Genomic DNA, 19,045 nt, shown 5'->3' on the forward strand with positions numbered 1-19,045 from the left:
TCAACAAGTGGCCTTGGACGAAAATCTCATTGGGCTTCCTATAATTTTCGTCCACTCCATTGTAAGGATTCCAGTAGCCCAGTTTTACAACTATTAATGATTTGCAAAACAACTCTCGTTCTTTTAATCAGTTCCTTTAATCCCAAAATTAATTCCAAATAATTTTTGATTAAATACTAATTATATAACTTGATTTCTAATTAATATATTATTTCATAATACATTAATAAATCAATTTATTATTCCAAATAATAAATTCAACCTCTCTCTCCAAAAGTCATATTGTCAAGTTCTTAGGGTAAAAGCAACTCAAAAGGACCATGCTACTATCAAATCAAGTACACACCAATTATAGTTATGGGTTTAGACACTTAATCCAACAGAAGACACCAATGTCGGCCTATTATGCGTTATGTGGTATGCTAGTTGTCTTTGTGATATGTGGTATTTTAGTTCTTTATGTGATACTTGTATGGAAGACCTCGGGGGTGCCCAAGACAATTGGATATCAGACTATGGGGGAAGCCCATGGCATTCCAGGCTAAGACCATGTGGGGGTTCCAATGGCACCGAATTAAGATCGTGGAGGGTTTCGATGACATCCTTATATATTTGTATGCATGATTTATGTGGACTTATGTGGTTTCATGTGTGGTATGTTTTGGCAAACTCACTAAGCTTTGTGCTTACGATTTTCATTTTTGTTTCAGGTACTCCAGTTTTCAAATTAAAAGTTCGGGACAATCGCATCGCATACACCCTTGTTTTACGAAATATGTGATCTTTGGGAATGAACTCTGATAATCATTTTATTTAAAATGGTTTTCAATGTTTGGATAACTTTCATTAGTGTTTTGTCTATAACAAAAAAATGGAATTTTTTCCGTGTAAAGCTCATTGCATTAGAATATCATTCGTGTGCTTTATATTTTTCTTTTGGTACATATGTGTTAATAAATTAAAATCAAATCAATTGGCCATCTTTTTCAAGTTTCTTACTAAGTTTCTCTTCAGTTCATTGTTTTGCTTCCATTGTTACAACACATTGCAGGAAATTCTTGACAAAACCTTCGGTTTTGATCTCCTTGGCAGTGGTTAGCTTGATGGAAAGGGTATTGTTCGGAAGCAAAAGAAACACATTGTTTTCTCATATAATTTGCCATTTCACATATGTGTTTCTTTTATTATTTCATAGATTTTGAAACTCAAACACAGAAGAATATTTTAACACCATTAAATCAAGTCAAGATGGACCATTTAACATATAATTTTCGAGGAGTTTGAGATAATGTAATGTTTCTTTTGTGGTTTCACCAGGGGTATGGGTATGTTCTGGTTTGATATATATCATACAAAACCTTAAAGTCGATCAGAGTCTCCGCTTCTCCTATTGCAGTTAACTTAAAAACATTTGTATATCTTGTAAACCCATGATCCAGATGCCCTCCTTCCAGTATCTCAAGGCGATCTGATGCAGTTACTTCATACTCCACAATCTTCTCCTTCTGGAAATTCAGTTTAGGTACATCTAACAGAAAAATCCATGAAAAAGAAATCAAGAAATCATTCTACGTAAGCCATAAACATGATCCAAACAAGGAATCAAGACTTACGTGGGAAGAATTTGAAGAGTAATATGCTTCCAAGGCCGCCATCTCCTTCAAGCATCTCGACTTCCCTCACCATATCTGGTAAAACCTTGGCCACTACGTGCCTTAATTAGGTCACTCGACATAACCTTCCATAAGTCTCTGATGGGCACACAAACCTTCAGTTGAACTATATCTTCCTTCATCTTTAGCCTATTCGATGTGTCGACCATGTGTTCTGAGAAATTATATATTGCATGTTAACTGGTCAAGATTCCTCGGATGATGAATTGTCTATCAACACAAAATGAGGTTTGGTAGTTGCAGAAGGTTAATAAAGGAAATATGTACGAATCTTAGGTGGTATAGGACAAAATTGGCCACAAAGCATCTCTTTCCATTGATCTAAGCATCTTTTGGCAGATGATAATAAAGCCAATGTCCTTGGTTATAGTCGCTCCTAAATTATATTTTAATTTATAAACTAGATATTCAGACATTTCTCTTGAATATAACAAACTTTTCAGTGAAATCACCACTTTACTATTCAAAATCCCACGATTGTTTGCATCTTCTTGGTATGCGGTTAGTTCAATGGAAAGGGGATTGTTTGCAAGCGAATTAAATAACCATCTTAGTAGAGTGCTTCCTTTATTTAACTTTTCATAGACTCCGAATAACAAACACATGAGAAGAACATTTCAACAAAATCAAATCAAGAAGGAGCGTTCAACAGATAATTTTCAAGGTTTTTGATGTAAAGAAATGTTGCTTTTATTGTATCGCCTGGGATATGAGTATAATCTGGTTTGGTCTCATACAAAACCTTCACGTCGATGAGTGTCTCCCCTTCTCCTACTGCAGTTAACTTAAAACCAGTCGTGTATGAGGAGAACCCATGATCCAGATGCCCTCCTTCCAGTATTTCAAGAGCGATCTGATGCAGTGATTCGTCAAACTCCACAATCTTCTCCCTTTGGAAGCTCACTTTCGGAACATCTGACATAAGAAATATCAAGAAATTGATCATATATACTACCAAAAGTCAGCAAGCCATAAACATGAACACAACAAGGAATCAAGACTTACGGGGAAAGAATCTGAAGACTAGAATGCTTCCAAGGCCACCATCTCCTTCAAGCAACTCGACTTCTTCCACGATATCCGGTAAAATCTTGGTAGTTATGTGCCTGATGTCACTCGACATCGCCTTCCATAAGTCTTTGATGGGCACAGCAACCTTAACTTGAGCTGTATCTTCCTTCATCTTTTGCGTTTAGATCCTAACTTTTCGATGCACAGACCAAAAAGTTATTAACCATTATATTGCATGTTAACTGCCCAAGATTTGTCAGAAAACGAAATCATTATGAATACAAAATTAACGAGGTAGTTGGACAGGATTAATAAAGTAAAAATTGGTGGAATGTTTGGTTGTATAGGACAAAAATGGCAGCTAAGCATCCCCTTACATTATCTTCTTTTTCCTTAGATGCACTAAATTCTACAAAGATACAATATAATATTTTATTAAAAAAATCATTATTTGTTAATTATATATCAATAACTATTGAACTCAAAAGGCACGTTGAGGGAGGGATAAAATGGACAATTGTATAGGGCCTAATTTTTTTATTATATTGTATATGCAAATATATTTATATAAAAAAAACTTATAATAACGATAATGACCATTTTTTCTAGCCTCTTCAGAGCGAGCATTTGGGGATATTTAAATCCTCAGGACCGACATTGAACTCTATATTTTTATTGAATGACAATATGACATCCATTATGATTGAGTTTAATTAATTAAACGACACCTAAACGTTTCAACACATTTAACCATTCCATTAAAATACACATTATGGAAGCTTTAAGCATCTTTTGACTAATCTATTATTTATGAGAGATGCTTAGTATACAACAACTTTTCATCATACAAAAATTTGTATGCTTTAGAAGGTTGTATATCTTTTGACTAGCCATCAATTTACTATCGAGATAGACTGTGCGGGGTGCATCCTTAGAGTGATAAATATTGACTTGAGAAAACGGGGTCCGAAGACAACACCCCTAGGTACAAGGTTGCAAGGGGCAGTGCCCCAGAGGAAAAGGGCCCAAATATATATTTCCCACCAAAAGTTGTTAATTTTGTTATGATGACATGACGTTGGTTTTTCCATTATAACTACCATTAACAACCATCTTCCATGTATAAAAAGAAAGTTGGAGGTTGCATGAAGAGTTGACACAACATAATAACCGAAATTTGTTCCTTCTTTTTGCATCAAAATGTCTCAAAGAACCCAAAACATACTCATGGTATTATGCATTTATGAATCAAATTATTCTTGTAGTCTGGTTTGGTCTCTTGGATTATCTCATAGGTCTGCGTTCGTGTAATCCAAGAATAAGGGTCGAATTACATATTTTGAAAGTGTTTTCCAAACACGATCTAATAGAGTATCCAAGTTATTGTTATTCCAGTCCCTTAAAATCTAACATACAACAACCTAAGAAGTTAAAGGAAAAGCAGAAAAAATTATGAGCAAATTCTCTAAAAGGCATATGAATTATTTCGAGTGGGCAACAATGTATGCCATTTAAATATAACGACCCTTAGAAAGTGTTAACACTTAGTCCGAAATGTAGAGATGCAAAAGAAAGGTTAAATCACTCCTAGAAAAAGAACAAAAATGTCATCGAGAAGTTACACTAGTTCTTCGATGTTCATGTTGGGTTAAACTTAATTGAAGATGATGGGTTCAAATTAGAAGAAATTGTCCGCTCAATGGGTAGGGACAAAGTGAAAAGGAAAAAAGTCTTCTTCAAATGCATCGAGATTCTGTGGAGTAACGTAAGGGAAATGTAGAAAATGATGATAAGCTTCAAACAATATAAATTGAATTTAAACAAACGTTTGACTTTTGAAAATAAAAATCAGCAAGAAAAAAAATATATGCACGAGGAAAAAAAAAGACACGTGATGAAAAGCAAAATGCGCATGATGAAAAACATTGTCTCAAAGATATAAAATTGTTATGCAAAATACAAACCATCTTTTAGGCAAAAAAAAAAGCACTACAGATGATATTCATGTTGAACATCGACATTAAGAAAAAATATCTTAGCTAAACTGGTATTCGTCTTTGTATTATGTTTTTATTTCAGTTACGTATGTTTTTTCCAAATAATGAAATATTTGCATAGTCATTAAAGGAAAAATGATTTAATATGGTAATATACTTTTTATTTTATACACATTTAGTTATTGATTTTTTTGTCCTTGTTTTTTTGTAAACATTCAGTTCTAATAACCGATTACTTTAGGTTAAACTAAAGAAAAAAAAAAAAAAACATAACAGGGTAATATAATTTTCAGTTTGTACACATTTAGTCCTTATGACTGGTTTCTTCAGATTCTACTCACGACATCCTATGTGGGACAATTATTAATGATGTGTTCTTATATGTGGCTCGTACCTAGGGGTGATAATTCTCGACCCAACCCATAACCCGACACTGACCCAATCCGAAAATAGACGGGTTTAGGTTGAGATTTTTGACCCGCCAACCCACCAACCCGTTTATTTCATGGGTTGGTTTGAGTTATCTGTTTGGGTTCGCGGGTCAACCTGTATATAATTATTAATGAAATTTGATTTTCATCCGTATTCGTAATATTCTGTATCATTGTATTACTTCCGTATTCATATGTGACTAATCTGCATTTGTAGTTCATTAATCAGAAAAAAGAGAAATATATGTCGTTCTTTTCACGAGTCACGAACGAAGAACACATCCGTTTTCTATGAATGTTTTCATTTATTCATTTTTATTTGGATGTTATTGACTTTATGAATTTATGTTGAAAACCCTTTTTTATGTTAATTACTTTAATCATTTTATGAATTTACGTTGAAAAGCCCTCATTATTTAAAATGTATTGTTTATTTATTAAACGGGTTATATGGGTTGGGTTTGACTCATTAACTTGTCAACCCGCAAACCCATATACTTAAACGAGTTATATGGGTTGAGTTGGGTTGAGGTTTCCAACCCATGACCCGTCAACCCATATATTATATTACAAAAACATACGTAACTAAAATACAAAAACATACGTAATATTTCATACGTAACTGAAATACAAAAACATAATACAAAGATGAATACCAGTTTAGCTAAAATATTTCATTATTTGTGTTTATTAACATTTTTTTAATTTTATTTATGAATTAAATTATAGTATTTTAAATTAAGTAAAAAAAAATTGGGGAAAATAACCATGAACATTTCCTGATTTTGGAAAAGCAACCGTATGAGGAGAAAATGAGATGGCGTCGAGGTCACACATAAAAATGAAAAGTGGAATATTAGTACATCCTTTGATCTTATATTATAAATTATTTTATAATATTTTGAAGAGCAACTGGAGAATGATCCGAAAATAAAATGACGCTAAACGACACGTAAAAAATTGAAAGGTGAAATATCAATATTTTAGTCTAATATTATAAGTTATTTTACATCAACTAAATTTAAATTTAGGATGTTTGTCGTTGGGAATGATAGTATCATTGATGTTGGTTAGGAAAAATAACCTTTTTTTTTAAACTATATCTAAAACTTTCCATGCTTGTCATCTTTCTTCAATAACTTTTCTTAATTATATCTAAAGTAGTCTTAAGTAGCTATACTATACTCGTTGAATTTACATGATATATAAAAACAATCTTCAACCATTCCACATGTGTTTTTCCCCATTGTTATTTCACAGATTCCAAAACACAAACACATACAAAATGTCAACAAAATCAAATCAAGATCAGGGTCCATTCAAAAGATATTTTTCGAGGCATTTGATGTAATGGAGTGTTGGTTTCAATGTCTCTCCAGGGACATGAATATGGTCAGGTTTCTCATACACAAGCTTCACTTCCATCAGTGTCTCCCCTTCACCTACTTCTGTAAACTTAAATCCATACATGTATGATGAAAATCCATGATCCAAAGGCCCTCCTTCCACTATTTCAAGAGCAATATGATGCAGAGATTCATCAAACTCCACAATCTTCTCCTTCTGATACCTCACTTTTACATCTAACAAAAAAACAAATCCAAAAAAAATCTTCCTAACAAAAACCCGCAACCCAAAAAATGCTCAACAAATAAGGAATCAAGGATTACCAGGGCGGAATTTGAAGATGAAAATGCTTCCATGGCCTCCATCTCCTTCAAGCAACTCAGCTTCCTCCACTATATCTGGTATAACCTTGGGCACTATGTGCCTTATGTCACTTGACATTGCCTTCCATAACTCTTTAATGGAGACACCAACCTTCACTTGGGCTATATCTTCCTTCATCTTTCACTGTATGCAGACCAAGTCTTCTCAACCATTTATATAATATTTGTTGGAATGCGAATTATTTAATTATTATGTATGAAAACAAAATGAGGTGTTTGCAGAAGATTAATAAATTGAAAATTTTAGAATCTTTGCTTGTGAAGGACAAAAATAGCATTTAATTAAGCATCCCCTTAATCCATTGATCTAAGCATCTTTTTACTAATTCGTCGTTGATATTGATACTACCAAATCACAAAGAATAGCAATATATTTAACTCTCAGTAAAGCTATCATCCTATAATATATTTTGTATATCGATCACTGAATAAATGGTTACAAATAGCATAAACAACAAATCTTATTACTACAACAAACAAAATTCAAAACAAAAAACTTTAATATTTTGATTTTTGATCATCTTCCTCGTGGATTTACGAGTTGAGAAAACACAGCACTTGTGGCATCTTCATCTGTGCAGGACTGGGCCCCATCGATCATACTTGTGCTGTGTTCAAAGGGCTCAATGGGAGTAAATGGGATCCCTTGTATATGATTTGTGCTGTTATCTTCAGGTTCCATTAAAGCTGCTGAAGTCTCTTCAAGCTGCAAAGCATACTCCAAGTTCCATAAAACATCTCCCATGGAAGGCCTGTCAACTCCATATTCAGCCAAACACTTCTCAGCAGTCTCACCAAATTTCTTCAAAGAAGACATGTTCACTTTCCCAACAAGATTCCCATCCATAATTTGATCCAACATTCCCTTCTTTTGCCACGTCATCGCCCACTCAGCAATGTTGACTTGGTCTCTCGGAAGAACCGGATTTAAAGCCGGTCTTGTACAGATAACTTCCATCAAAACAACCCCGAAAGAATAAACATCAGATTTTTCTGTTAACTGTTGTCGTCTGAAATATTCGGGATCTAAATACCCGAAACTACCCTTCACAGCCGTGCTGACATGGGTTTGGTCGAGAGACGGGCCCGCTTTCGAGAGCCCGAAATCCGCGACTTTCGCTACAAAATTCTCATCTAACAATATGTTTGTTGTTTTCACATCACGGTGAATTATGCTTTGGTTTGCACCCGTGTGGAGATAATGCAAACCACGAGCAGCTCCGATACAGATCTCCAGCCGTTGCTTCCATGGCAACGGTGGGAGATCTGTACCGTACAAATGGCTCCTGAGGGGGCCATTTGCCATGTACTCATAAACAAGGATCATTTCGGACCGTTCATCACAATACCCGATTAGGGAAACGAGATGACGGTGCCGAAGCTTCGATAACATCTCGATTTCGGTTCGGAATTCCGCGAGACCTTGTTCGGATCGCGGGTTTCCTCTTTTAACAGCTACACTGGTCCCATCTTCCATTGTACCCTTGTAAACCCTACCAAAACCACCCACTCCAAGAAGCAAATTTTCATCAAATTTGTTTGTGGCATCCATGATTTCTTGAAAAGTAAAGTTTCTTCCAAGATTGCACGAAGCTAATGAAATGCAACTTGCGGTTGCGCTTTTTTGAGACGCGGTTGACATCTTTGTCATTGTGAGTGAGTTTCCGTGTAATGGAAGAGGGAGCCATGAAGGCTTCGGGTGGCTCATTTTCGACCTTCGGGCCACCACACAACAAAAGCAAACACCGAGTAGAATTATAACAGCTGAAACCCCAACAATTAATCCCACAATGACACCTGTCTTCTTGTTCTTTTTCGGAAACACAACAAGATTCTCAACCGAATTAACCCCGTCTAAGCTTCTAGCTTCATTGCTAATTTTCAAGATTTCAAGACCATTCAAAAGCACGTTTGTATCTTCAGCAACTAGATCCGGTCCAATGCTAATAGTCAGAGTACTCTGGTCACCAGACGAATTGCATATAAAATCTTTGTAAGCAGGGACATCGAGGTTACCAGTTAAGCTCGATAAATCAAGATCAGTAAAAGCAGTCTCGGAGTTTATATACAAATTGAACACGAGGGTATACAGCGAGGTGCTCACAATATCGCAAAAATGTAAACGCACAAAGTAAGTGAAATCTGGATCCACAGGAAGAACCCAAGTGATGTTGAAATCCAAATTGGCGACGTTGGCATCTCCCATTGTTTGAGCGGTTGCGTAAACCCAATTCGGTGCGATTTCTGGTGTGACACTCTCGGTGTATTTTATCATCGATGGGCTGATCGAGACATTTGCAGCAGAACCATTCACATGGAGATACTTGTTATCGTTTTCCCATGTTCTTCCTAATGTATCATTTTTAGGAGTTAATTTCGGGCCACCCATATTCAAACGATGCACAGTTTCAAAGGCGCGATCTGATAGACCGCTAATTGTGGCAGATGGGAACACGAATGTAGCCTCGTCGGGGATCATATTGTCAGGGATGGAGATAACTTCAATTGCATTAATGAATGCGACCGAGTTGTTTGAAGGGACGAAATTGAGAAGCAATGTATCGGAAGTCACGTTGATCGAGTATTCTCTAAAGAGATGACTAGAACCTTTGTAGCTTTTGAAACTGTAATTGTTTAAGAGCACGAAGTTTTGGGTGACTACACTGAACGAAGACGATGTGAGGTTGTGAGATGGAATTGGGTAAAAGTATAGACGAACCCAATGCCGACCCTGTTTCTTGATGTCGAATTTGTAAGAGGATGTGGTGGTGAACAATCTGGCCGATTGGTGGATGGGTAATGGAACGGTGGAATTGGAATGGAGTGTGTTTGAATTCTGGTGGCTATTCAGAGTGATCATTGATGATTCGTCTGAATCAGGAACATAAGTCTGACCAAGAAAAGTTACGTTTTGGGAAGAACCACAAGCGATTAAGTAGCGATCCACAGGGCTGAATGAAGCAGATGATTGATGAACATATGTAGATAGAACAAACGCGAGAACTAGAGAAACCCACGTCAGGAAACTCATTTTTTGAAGAATCTGAGTATTTAAATCACCAAATTGGTAATAATTTGAACTTAAAAGATTCAATCCCCAAATTTATAATAATTTAAACTTGAAGATCCAATCATGAGGCAATCAAGTAGCTATCAAATATCAATAATCAATAAGATTGAATATAGAAGAATCAAGCAACCCACCTCAACAAACACGTGTTCTTGGACATCATAGTCTATAAATTCCCAAATTAGTTGTCAAGTAAACTTAAAGATTCCAGATTCAAGCAAAAAAAAAAAAGCAATGCGGTGCTGTACTGCTGTGTCTATAGCTGAAAATCAAAGAAAGGAAGAAGGTAAAGTTCAATACCATGAAAAGTAAAGAACCCCAGGGATCTATTAGAAGCAATGTTGAAACCAGTAGCTTAGTTAAACTAAAGAAGATTTTGCTTAAACAGAAACTAGGGTTTTGGGTTTCGAATTGAGCGATAGGAATTTGGAGCAAGTTAGCTTGATTCTGAAGTAGCTTTTGTTACCTCATTTGGAACGTAGTGAGAAAATGAGTAGAATGGGGTAACACCGTCATGAGAAAGCTGGAAGCTTTTTGCAATTTGCTCCACAGCTCTTTCCAGGCTGGTATATTAGGCTGGCGGTTTACAGGAAAAGAAGAGAAATAAAGGAACAAGATTAAGATGGTGGAACCCGCAACCAGGTTTTCCAATCCAGGGTTGTATTTGGTTCCGGTATCTACACATGGGGTCTGGGTGGCTTGTTGCTTCTCGATTTGTGGCAATTATCCATGAAAATGTTAAAGAATTATCATTTTGGATATTTTTCCATATTCGATTTTCTTTTTTTTTTTTCGGAATACATACTTATCTGGGTATTTATCTTTTTGTTTTGTTTATATTTGGATAACTTTTTTTTTTCATACATATCTAGGTAACGGACTTGTTCAAAGTGTTAATATATAACCATTATGACCGGTTGTAACAAATTACAACCGGTCATAATAGTCATATGTGAACACTTCCAACAAAATCGTTACCTGGATGTTGGTGATTTGTTATCATCAATGTTATTTAAGTGTAATGGGATTACTTTGTTGGCTAAAAATGATCTTGATAAATATTAAACAAGTAAGGAATGTGTGGAGTACACACTTGTTTAAGTTTGATCAAGTATCAAAGTATACTGTCATTTAGGGGAGAAGCCCCTTAACGAACGAGGGTCCGGGGGCAGGGCCTTAAGTATACTGTCATTTAGGGGCCATTTCTCATGCATGGTTGGGTTTAAGCTTCAAATGTGGCCACTTTATCAATCTAGGACCAAAGGAACACTAAGAGTGGCAACTCTAAGCTTCTAAAGATCAAGATCAAAACTTTATACCTTGCACAAGCTAGAAATAAAGCAGATAACCCGGATCTACAAGCTTCTCCTTGAACCACCACCTTGCTCCAACCTTCTCATTCTAGAAAATGGGACAAAACACACCAAAATGCACTCAAAAGACATTCCAAGCTCAAGAACACTCAACAATGGTGTTAGGGTTTCATGGAGGCTAATTAGGGACAAGAGGGATGCTGATAGAAAAGATCCTTGGGTCATAATGTTCTTTATATAGTGCTCAAATCCTAAATATTAGGGTTTTGGGGTCTGGACACGTACACTGCGCGTACTTCCTTATACGCAGCACGTACGTGCATGGCATCCACGTCACATTTACACCAGTACATAGGGTGGTACGCCCCCGCGTACAACACACCTTAAGCCCAAAATAAAAAAAGGTTCAATGACTTCAAGGCCCAAACTCTAAATAATTAAATAACCAAAGTTAATTTAATACCTTAGAAATATCAGGCATTACAATTCTCCCCCACTTGAATCGGATTTCATCCTCGAAGTCCGCTGCCCCAAACAACCCTAGATAATGCTCTATCATCTCATCCTCGGGCTCCCAAGTCCACTATGACCCCTTGTGGTGCAACCACTGCACCTTCACTGTTGGGGTTCAAAAATGGCATCGACTAAGTCCTCGCACGATGGCCTGGAGTGTCGCAATCGAATGTCTGGTCCTAGAGGGCTGAATGCGCTATATAGGCAAGGTTGCGCCCTTTCTAACACCAATTTGTTTTAGATCAATCGGCAGCGTTGATGCTTAACAATTGGTATCAGAGTAGGAGATTGTGTAATCTATACGCATCTCTTCTGTTTGTTGAGCTACTAGGGGTTCCGCTGATATAGGATCTTGTTTAGTCATCTCTATTGTTTTTCTGACGACTTACTGTGATCTTTATATTACCCTATTATTTGTTTAGTTTGCACATCTGATTCGTAACAGGTTACAAAGATCTTGTTAAAATGCAACACGACGACTCCAACATTAACTCCTTGAATATCTCAAGCAGTATTGGATCAGCTACAAGGATCCCAATTCTCTTCCCTCATGAGTATAAAGTTTGGGAGCTCCATTTGAAGATTATGTTCTTGGTTCAGACGATAATGTTTATCTAATATTGTAACACCCCATTTATTAAATAATTAAATAGATAAAATTAATGAACAAATAGTAGCCCTAAAATAAATAATTACCTAGCAAGGTGTTGGTCGCGAGGAGCTAAATGTTACAATTTTAGAGATTGGGGGTTAAAAATGTAAAATCCGAACTTAATTTGTAAGTATTATTGAAGGCGGGGACTAAATGGTAATTTCTGAAGATATTTTGAAGACAGGGGCTGCCTGGTAATTATTTGGGCTATTTATGAAAAGAATTATGGAAGGAAGGGCTAAAGGGTAACTTTTGGAGTTAAATTGAAAACAAATGTTGTGGGTAGGGGCTGAACTCGGTAAAAGGTACAAAATTTGAATGAACACGGGATTAAACCCGGTTCCACTCTTCTCTCTCGTGACTTCACCCAAACCCTAAACCTAATCCACACTTTCAGCCGCCACCATTGTTGAGGAAGTTTCTAGCCGTCATCACCTTAGGAGCCCTCCTCATGCTGCCATTTGCTTCACCGAGTTCGAACAGCCATCATTCCTGCTTGCTACCTGGTCGACATACGTCACTGTTACATTCCCCCGCCACCGCTAGTGACGTTAAGGATTGCCGGTAAATCACCGGGACTAATGGGAGGAGCCAAGAACAATGAAAATGAGGTCGTGAACGACTGGAAGGCCCCCAAAAAACAAAGGAAACTCATCACCGTCGCCTGCTCTTGTCGTTCCGCCACCTGCTACCACCATCTACCACCGCCGGCCACCACAAGTTCGGGAATTTGTCATCCAGCAGTTGGGGTTGTGTCTACAGGACTTCAGCAATGTGAGGTGAGTTACCTTCCAGTGGCGGTGGGTCTACGGCCTCAATGTTGGCCCACCAGTAGGAGTTGTATGCTAGATGATTGTCTTTGTTATATTCATCTAGGTTGCTGCTACCTGTTATGTTTATGTGCTAGCATGATATGATGTTATGTAATAGTGGTAGTAGGGGTGAAATAGTCCCCAGTTAACGGTCGATAGCACCGAAGGGGTATATTAGTACCAAACTATGATATACATATTATGATATATGTGATATGATATTATGTGGTAATAGTAGGGGGTGAAATAGTCCCCAGTTACTGATCGACAGGACCGAAGGGGTAGGCCAGCACCCAAATATGCTAGGCAGTATGTGATTTATATGTTTATGCTATGCTTTTATGTGGTAGTGGTAGGGGTAAAGTAGTCCCCGGTTACTGGTTGAAAGAGACCAAAGGGGAGGCAAGCTCCTGATTACCGGTTGAAAGATACCGAAGGGGTAGGTCGGGCACCCAGATATGCCTAACATGGGGTAGGTTGAGCACCCCGGTATGCTCAGCAGGGTAAGTCAGGCACCCAGATATGCCTGGCAATATGTGATTGTATGGTATGTGGTATGATGGGCAAACTCACTAAGCTTCGTGCTTACGGTTTTCAGTTTTGGTTTCAGGTACTTCATTTTCAAAGGAAAGAAGTCGGCGCGATCGCAACACATCACACTATGTTTTCGGCACAAGAGATCCTTGGGATTTCACTCTGATATTACTTTATGATAACATGTTTGATTATTAACGTACTGGTGTGACATGATATGTTATTATGAATGTTTTTGTTATACTGTTGGTGTTATAATAACCTAATTAAAAATGAAATTTTTGGCCTTGAATTTTGGGATGTTACAAATATGGGAAGCCATTAATCTAGGTCCATTCGTTCACACAGAGACCAAAAGAAAAATCAAAACTCAAAAAGAATACAACCAACTGCTTCTTGACGTCAAAGATGTGCCTCAAGACGAGAAAGAGAAACTTATTAGCAATGTTAAAGCTATGAGGATCACCATATTTGCTTTGCATGCAGACACGTTTCGCTTGGTTAGTTTGTGTGATACTGCGAAAGATATATGGTACAGGCTCAAGGAACTTTACTCCACTGACGCAGATCTTGAGCATTTAACTCAAACACTCCTGCTTTCGGAGTTTGGGGCTTTCACACAAAAGCCAGAAGAAAATCTGAGTCAGACCTTCAATCGCTACAACCATCTTCTCAGCAGGATGACCAAACATGCCATTGGACGAGAAGTGATCGGCCAAAAGGTTACATTTATGAATGGGCTTAGGTCCGAATGGATGGCAATCGTCTCTATAGTTAAGGCGCACAAGCAGTTTAAGAGTTATTCTTTAGCTAAGCTGGTTGGAATTCTTAATGCTCATGAAAGCAAAAGTTGTTTCCGGTATAGGGTCTCTTGCTCTTGTTGCAAAAGGCAAGACTGTTTCAGAGGATGAATCTAAATCCTATCACTCTGAATGTTACCTTACTAATGAGGAGTACGCCTTCATGGTTTCGAATCCCAAGAGATTCTCAAGGAAGAAATTTCCAATGAACAAAAATAGAAATTGGAAAGGAAATTATAGCTCAAAAAAGGTGAAGGAAGAAAGCAAAAGCACTTCACAAAAGGAATAGGAGAAGAAGGAGAAGAAGGTCATTGGTGACTCTAGCTATGATTGCAACTATTGTCATGGCAAAAACCATTTGGCCAAGGATTACATGTTGAGGAAGCTGAATGAGAGAAAAGATTCAGAAGATGATGAGGCATACTACATGAGAAAGTTAGAGGAGAACAAGAAGAAGAAAATTACTGAGAACTCTATGCCTGCTTTGATTGTGTAGTAAAATATTGCTGAAGATGAGTTTGGAGGAGTCGAAGTCTGGTCAACAGATTCAGAGGATGATGAGGTTCGCAAGCCCACACATGGAAGGGGATTCGCTGCGAAGGAAAAGAGTTCTTAGTTTGTAGGCAAGTGTTTGATGGTGACAAACGAAGGGTCACAAACGCAGAAGAGTGCCACTAGAAGTGGAAAAGGAGATGACAGTTGTTTCGCAGCACGGCCAGTTCCAGAGTAGATCAATGAATGCGAACAACTGATTAACAAGGTACAGACTAGTACGCGGGGTGTACTTGGGAAGTACGTAGGACATACTAGGCAAGGGAGTCATGGGTGCTCCTTTGAGTACGTTGGGCATACCAAAGTTAAGCATGGCATACTCCAGTCAGACCCAAACCTTAATTTAAGGTCTTGGATCCTATTTAAGCTTCTTAACTCAACACCAAACCTTATTATCTTCAGCCACCATCCCTTTAAACCCTAGAAACAAAATCCTACCCTCCATTGGTGTGGTTCTTGATCTTTTGGAGTGTTTTCATGCATATTGGTGATCATTGAATAAGAGGGAACTTCTTGGAGAAGTGTAGGATTGCTTGGAGCTTTTGGATCCAGCCTTTGTGCACCTTGATATATCTTCTGGAGGTATAAAGTTTCTAACTTGATGACTCTAGGTGTTAGATCTAGTTTAAGGAATGTTTTGGGTTCATTTTGGTCCTTAGACTCATCCATGTGAGTATGAGCTACTCCATGAGCTTAGAATTCTGGATCTAGGCATTTGTGGGGTCCATTGTTCATAATAATGTCACATTAATGAGTTGTGTTGGACTATGCATGAGCTTGGGTGCTTACTATGGTTGGTATTGAGGTTTTGGTCCCATTAAGCCATGAAAGGGGGTAAAGTTGCCAACTTTATGTGTTAAGACACCTCATTCGGGTCATATCTGAGTTTGGGAGTCATTGACTTCACCATTAAGAGCTTAATATTGATTTTTGCGTCCCTTACGAGTACGTTGGGTGTACGTGGAGGTACGCTCAACATAATGTTGGGATCCTGCATCAATATCTTGTAATTTGTGCTTCGAGGGTGAGAACAAGGGGTGTACCCTTCTAATACGCAGGACGTACTCCCCAGTAAGTCAAATTTGGGCCTTTTATGGTTTGGGCCTTGTTGGGCCATTGGACTTCTGACTTTGGGCCATGGTTAGTCTGTGGGCTTTCTTGGTATTGGTCCCATGATGGTTTTTGGGCCTAATTAGGAAGTTGGGACATTTTAGGCTTTGGGTTGCCAGTTAGAGATTTGGGCTTTTGTGCTAATGAGTTGAATCTTGGTTTTGGGCCAAGTAAGAAAAGGGTAAAATGGTCTTTTACCCTTTAGGAAGTTGGATAATAGAGTGGGCCTCGGATTTTGGGTTATCGAATTAATTATTAATTAAGGTTGTATTTATTCTTAGTTGGTGCAAGGTTATCCAGTTCAACGACCCGAGTAGCTAGTTGGTTATCAGCGGTTTAAGGTGAATCTTACTTAGCAGTCTTTATGGGTTGAAGGCACCAATGTCGGCCCACTAGTTTATGATAAGTGTGATGATTTTCTTTGTGACATTGTCAGTTATGTATGTATTTGCTTGATGGTTATGTGATTTTGTTATGATATTATGTGGTAGTAGTAGTAGGGGGTGAAATAGACCTGGTATCCGATTGAAATAGACCGAAAGGGATTACAAACACCCATATATGCTTGATAGTATCCAGTTGAAATAGACCGAAGGGGATTGCAATCACCCATATATGCTTGATAGTATCCGGTTGAAATAGACCGAATAGGAGGCAAGCACCCATATATGCTTGGTAGTATCCGGTTGAAATATACCGAATAGGTAGGCAGGCACCAATATATGTCTGGCAGTATGTTTGTTTAGTATGTGGTATTTTGGGGAAGTCACTAAGTTTCATTCTTATGGTTTTCAGATTATGTTTCATGTACTTCTAGTTTGAAAGGAAAGTGCAACTTGATCGCATCGCATCCACCCATGTTTCCGCATTGTGATGATTTTGGGATTGTACTCTAATGATTGTTTTATTATGAAATACTTTGAATGTTAAACAATAGATAATTGGTGTTTTTATTGTATTAAAAATGAAATTTTTACCTCATAATTTTCAGGACATTACACATATGAGTGAAAAAGGAATGAAGATGCCTGCCTCCAAAGGAAAAATTCCAGATCTAAAGAACGTGACCATAGATTTCTATGAGCCATGTGTTCTTGGAAAACAGAAGAAAGTTACTTCCGCGAAGATAGGACATCCACCCAAGAAAAGGAAATTGGAGCTTGTTCATTCAGATGTTTATGGTCCCACTTTAGTTGCTTTAGTGGGAAGATCTCGATATTATGTTACTTTCATCGATGACTGCACTAGGAAAGTTTGGGTCTATTTCTTGAAGCAGAAGTCTGAAGTTTTCAGTGCTTTCAAGAAGTGGGAAGCAATTATGGACAATGAAACTAACTTGAAAATCAAGTGTTTCATATCTGATAATGGGGGTGAATATAGTAATAATGAATTCATTGATTTCTGTGCTGAACATGGAATTAAGATGCAGAAGCGTTCTAGAAGCACCTCAACGGAATGGAGTAGCTGAGAGGATGAACATAACATTGGATGAAAGGGCGAAGAAAATGAGGTTGCATGCAAGTTTACCCAAGATGTTTTAGGAAGATGCAGTCAACACAGCTGCATACTTAATCAATAGAGGACCCTCAGTTCCAATAGGGTTCAAGATTCTAGAGGAAGTAGCAAGGTTTCATTCAAACACATGAAGGTCTTAGGTTGTATCTCATATGTAAAAGTCAAAGACTCTGAGAGAGAAAAACTAGAGGAAAAATCAAGGAAGTGAACCGTTATAAGCTATGGGTTGGACGACATGGGATACCACTTCTGGGATAACAAGCACAAACAATTTATCAGATGTCAGAATATGGTGTTCAATGAGAATGCGTTATAAAAGGATGATGTAACGACCCAATTTTCAAGACTAAAAATTTCTTTTATAAAACATTATTTAAAACATATTTGTCAATCCATAACATAATCAGGGTGTTAATTCCAAAACATATTTTCATTATCAGAGTAAAACATTCCCAGGATGTCTAATCTATGATGTGTGTGCCATGCGATCACCCCGAGCTCTTCCCTCCGCTACCAGAAGTACCTAAAACCAAAACTGAAAACCGTAAGCACGAAGCTTAGTGAGTTCCCCAACCTACCACATACCAAACACATAACTTCAAACCGCAAGTACTGGGCCACGCCCTCTACCTCGGGCCTCACCCTCTACCTCGGGCTTCACCCGCTACAACAGGCCCCGCCTGCTCCAGGCCTCGCCTGGCTTCGAGCCTCGCTCGGATACAGATATGTTTCACTTAGGCCTCGCCTGTCACTGGGCCTTGCCCGCTAACATATACTAACACATAAACATATCACAACACATAAGCTAAACATATACTATTGAATCTTGTTCGAAGGCCTCGCCTATCTTGGGCCTTGTCCTGGTCCTGCTACTGATGAGTCATGGAACCCCGTCCACGCTCCTACTGATAGAGAGATACGGGCCCGGCCTACACTCACTCTTTCCTTAACTTGGGCCTCGCCCCTGCTCTGCTGCTAATGAGATGTGGAACATCATCCACACTCTGCTATTGGTGAGATACGGGACCTCGCCCACACTCACCTCCCTACCAGGCATATACAAGTATCACACAGACAATAAGTATACTCTATCATGCAAACCATTCCTTGGGCACCCGCCCGCTATCAATGGACCTTGGTCCCAAATATCATACTGGCATACAGTGCCTAGGGCTAACCCTTGGGTCTTCCTACTCATATCTACATGGACCGACATTGTGGCCTTAGACCTATCCGCACAAAGGGAAACTCACCTCGAATTGCTGAACTTCTGTTGCTGCTGTCTGACTGCTGTCCGACAATTCTCTAAACTGCTGCTCCACTAGCTCCCCG

The 19,045-nt window shown here is 38.2% G+C and overlaps 3 protein-coding genes and 1 pseudogene across 3 annotated transcripts; all 4 read right to left on the reverse strand.

Moving 5' to 3' along the window:
* Positions 1–1,238: 1,238 nt before the first annotated feature.
* On the reverse strand, positions 1,239–2,059 carry LOC111878108 (phytohormone-binding protein CSBP-like; annotated as a pseudogene).
* Positions 2,060–2,210: 151 nt separating this feature from the next.
* Positions 2,211–2,975, reverse strand: LOC111878110 (phytohormone-binding protein CSBP). The gene is made up of 2 exons (XM_023874623.3): positions 2,679–2,975; positions 2,211–2,588 (listed from the first exon to the last, which is right to left on the reverse strand). Exons 1-2 carry the CDS (start codon positions 2,854–2,856, stop codon positions 2,305–2,307), a joined length of 462 nt encoding a protein of 153 aa, XP_023730391.1. The 5' UTR covers positions 2,857–2,975; the 3' UTR covers positions 2,211–2,304.
* Positions 2,976–6,239: 3,264 nt separating this feature from the next.
* Positions 6,240–7,085, reverse strand: LOC111878092 (phytohormone-binding protein CSBP). The gene is made up of 2 exons (XM_023874608.3): positions 6,783–7,085; positions 6,240–6,695 (listed from the first exon to the last, which is right to left on the reverse strand). Exons 1-2 carry the CDS (start codon positions 6,958–6,960, stop codon positions 6,421–6,423), a joined length of 453 nt encoding a protein of 150 aa, XP_023730376.1. The 5' UTR covers positions 6,961–7,085; the 3' UTR covers positions 6,240–6,420.
* Positions 7,086–7,233: 148 nt separating this feature from the next.
* On the reverse strand, positions 7,234–10,548 carry LOC111878091 (receptor-like protein kinase THESEUS 1). Its single transcript, XM_023874607.3, has one exon. The coding sequence runs from the start codon at positions 9,871–9,873 to the stop codon at positions 7,360–7,362; it is 2,514 nt and encodes an 837-aa protein (XP_023730375.1). The 5' UTR covers positions 9,874–10,548; the 3' UTR covers positions 7,234–7,359.
* Positions 10,549–19,045: the final 8,497 nt, after the last annotated feature.

The sequence above is a fragment of the Lactuca sativa genome, chromosome 5, assembly GCF_002870075.4.
Source record: "Lactuca sativa cultivar Salinas chromosome 5, Lsat_Salinas_v11, whole genome shotgun sequence".
In the NCBI taxonomy this organism is placed as follows: domain Eukaryota; kingdom Viridiplantae; phylum Streptophyta; class Magnoliopsida; order Asterales; family Asteraceae; genus Lactuca; species Lactuca sativa.